Raw genomic sequence first — 3724 nt, 5'->3', positions numbered from 1 at the left:
GATCAGCACAGCTGCTGAGATGAGACCAAGTGCAGCCCAGGGCTCACAGAGGAAGGGGGAGGCAGGCAGAGGAAAGCCCTGGAGAGGGGTTTCCAGGTGAGTGGCTGTGGTGTGCCCACACCCAGAGAAGGCAGGGCGTGACATAGAGGACAGGCATTGAGGCTAAAGCCTGGGAGGGCTGCAAGCAAGGAAGCAGAGGGTGGGCAGGCTAGGGGACTGGTGCACAGGGCCACAGAAAACCTGGAGGGAATGTGATGGATTTTAAGTGGGGGTGAGGAGCACAAACATATTTCTATTTTGGAAAGGTGTCTCCACGGCAGGCCTGGGGCTAGACTGGAAAGTAGGGGCACAGAGGACTGGACAGCATGCTGCCACCGTCCAAGCAAGAGACTGCAACAGTCTACAGGACAAAGCAAGGCTGGTGGTAAGGGTGTGGATTCGGAAGGACTTGCTGACCACCTGGACAGAAACTGAGGCGAGAACTAAAAGTGGCTCAGAGGAAAGTGCTCAGCCTCAAGGCCTGCCTGACAATGCAGGGTGCAGTAATCACCCCAAAGCTGGAAGTGCCAGGATGGTGTAGGATGAGGAGAGCCCCGGCCTGGGTGTTGGCCCCCATTCTGCCTTTGGCTCACTGCAGGCGGATCAGGGGTTCCTGCTGAGCCTGTTTTCTTCTTTCTGGCATGGGCAGTCTGGAAAAACCCTGCAGTACCAAATGTCATATCATCTTTAACCTCAGACCCAACCTGCCCCAGAAACGTTTACGGCCCATGCATAGCCACCTTCTTAGAACCCCAGAGTTCTAGCCAGAGGAGCCCACATGTCCCCTTTAGGGTGTCTAGCAAGGAAAGTCAGGAGACATGCCTGTGGGGACAGGACAGGACAGGCCAAGGAGCTAGGAGGCACCTGGATGAGGTTGTTGGTGAGACGGACAAGGCCAGTGGCAGAGGATGATTCCTTTAGGATGCTGCCGCTACTATCTGCAGACAGTGCCTGCTCGATGCCTATCAACAGCTGGGTCACTGTGGCCACCCATTCCTCCTTGGCTGCAGTGTCGCTCGAATTCACCATCTGCTGGACAGCCTCATTCAGAGCCACTTCAGAACACTCAAAACACTGCTGGTGGTCCTTCAGCCGGAGCAAGGAGTCCTGAGTATGGGAAGAAAACAGAAGGTGCACTGTGAGCTCAGCACACCTGGGCCTCAGGCCTGATGGTGGAGAGCTTGGGGAAAAGGGCAAGAGGGGAAGCAACGTGGTCCCACACAGCACTGAGGTGCCTGGGAAGGCAGGCTGGTGACCTGTGCACAGGGGCAGCATAGCATGCCACCAGCCCGGAGCTCTCCCTTTTCCCAACTTACAAAGCTGGGACACTGGAAATGAGACTGCAGAGCCAGCCACAGCAAGACAGAGATTTGAGGATCTCTGTCAACTCTCCCCTGAGCCACCATGCTCCTCCAGGGCCAGGGCTCTGGAGCATGCTTAGGAGGGACAGGCCACCAGGGAGGGGACTGTCTAAAGCACTTCAGCCAAGGCCGCAGCAGGTGAAACTGGCCAGACAGCCTCAAGGTCATTGTTTAATGAGTCCCCTCCTCCACAGGTGCATTGGTGGGGCCTAGGTATGAGCCCCTCTGAGCCTTGGCTACTGCACCACCCCCTCAGAAGTACCAGGAGCACTAAATGCAGCTTATGGGCACCTCACACTCTGCACAGTGCCCAGCACTTGGAGGAGTTCTCAGAACACCATGAGGGGTTGTCACTTCCATGTGAAAGCTCCTGGCTGGGCGTGGTGGCTCATGCCTATAATCTTAGCACTCTGGGAAGCTGAGGTGGGAAAATGGCTTGAAGCCAGGAGTTTGAGACCTCGGCAACACTGTCTCTACAAACAGCAAAAAATAAAAATAAAAAATTAGCAGGTGTGGTGGTGCACACCTGTACTCCCAACACCTGACAGGCTGAGGCAAGATCACCTGAGCCCAAGAGTTGAGGGTGTAGCGAGCCATGATGAAGCCACTGGACTCCAACCTGGGCAGCAGAGTGCGATTCTGTCTTAAAAAAGAGAAAAATATCCTAAAGCCATCAATTTTTGCAAAGTTCCTTTTTTTTTTTTGTTTTTGCCCTAGAATATATCCCATTTGAACACCTCTGCCCTCTTCATCACTGAGCTGGTACATGAGGAGACACAGCCTGTCTGGAAAGGCATAGACGTGGCAGGCTGTTTATTAGACACACAGGAAGCACCTGCTGCACTGTGCCCCATCAGCCTCTGACCTCACCACAACCCAGGCCTGGTAGTGGCTTCTGCCCACCTTGACACATGCAGCTGCCACTCTCTTGAGGTGACACTGACAGGTGATGAGGCAGAAATACCCGAAACTGCCTTTGGACTGTGCTGTAACATCTGAACACAGACCAAAACTCCCCCCAATTTGTGAGCCCTAACTGCTGGGAAAACAAGGCCTGCTTTCTTTAGAAAAAGCCAGCACCCGCTAAGCACAAAAGCGCCTGTAGGTGCTGGTGTCAGTGCAAAGCCCAAGTTGACTCTTCCTAGTCAAAACACCAAACATGCAATGGGCGGAGGATTATTTTCTAGCAGGAGAAAGACTGCTGGTCTTAAACTGCAACCAGAGTTGCCACGTAAGTCAGGGACAAAACAAGGACTCACCAGTGGTGTGTTTATATGACATAATCCCCAGGGCTCAAGGCCAGAAAGAGCTAAATGAGTGGTTCTCAACCTTCCTAATGCCGCAGCCCTTTAATACAGTTCCTGTGGGTCGCGACCCACAGGTTGAGAACCACTGAGCTAAATAGAAGAAAAACTGCCAACAAATGAGACCAAATTACTACTGACTGTAAGCAACACAACTGTCTATCCAAACAGAACAGAATCAGCAGAAAATGATCAGCGAAGCAGTCAGATTCAAAATAAACATGCAAAAATGAGCAGGGTTCCCAAAAACCAGCAATGTAGAAATATACATGTGATGATCAACAAAAAGATTGGGCTCAAAACAGCAACCAGAAATATTGGGACTGAGAATCAACTCAACAAGAGGCAACTATCTAACTATAGTGGAGAAGATGAAAGGCAGCTGGTCTGAACTGCCAGAGAGCGTCACCAGGCACCTGTGCAGGAGGGTTTCAGATTCCACCCCTACTTGAGAACAGCTACTGCACAATATAAAATGTTAACACCACTGGAAGAAAACAAAGGCAAATATGCTTTTTAATCACTCATCTGCCTCTAAAACCTGGGCTCCCTTGGAGCGGCCTTCCTGTTGTCCAGTACCAGGCGCCCAAGACATGAGGACTGGGTGGATGATTTTTTTCCAGTCTCGGAAAGGCTACATAAACATAATGAACACAACCACAATGAACAAAATCACAAACTTCTGAAAACATCACAAGATTTGACAACATACATATTCAGAATTTCTGTATGTCAAAATCAACAAATTAAACTTGGAGCCTGGAGCTCAGTGGTTAGGATGCTGGCCACATGCACCGAGGCTGGTGGGTTTGAACCTGGCCAGGGCCTGCTAAACAACAGTGACAACTGCAACCAAAAAATAGTCAGGCATTGTGGCAGGCGCCTGTAGTCCCAGCTACTTGGGAGGCTGAGGCAAGAGAATCATGTAAGCCCGAGAGTTTGAGGTCGCTGTGAGTTGTGACATCACAGCACTCTACAGAGGATGACATAGTTAAACTCTATCTCAAAAACAAAAAAAAA

The 3724-nt window shown here is 51.0% G+C and overlaps 1 protein-coding gene across 1 annotated transcript in view; it reads right to left on the bottom strand.

Moving 5' to 3' along the window:
- CABIN1 (calcineurin binding protein 1) overlaps positions 1-3724 on the bottom strand; it is a 172723-nt gene that overhangs the window by 128000 nt on the left and 40999 nt on the right. Inside the window, exon 17 of the mRNA XM_023508926.1 lies at positions 904-1146. Coding sequence (XP_023364694.1) covers positions 904-1146 — 243 coding nt within the window. The remainder of the gene's footprint in view (positions 1-903; positions 1147-3724) is intronic.

Source organism: Otolemur garnettii, unplaced genomic scaffold, assembly GCF_000181295.1.
Source record: "Otolemur garnettii isolate 467f Iridium unplaced genomic scaffold, OtoGar3 scaffold00292, whole genome shotgun sequence".
Lineage (NCBI taxonomy): Eukaryota > Metazoa > Chordata > Mammalia > Primates > Galagidae > Otolemur > Otolemur garnettii.
This window is presented reverse-complemented; position numbering and strand designations above follow the sequence as displayed.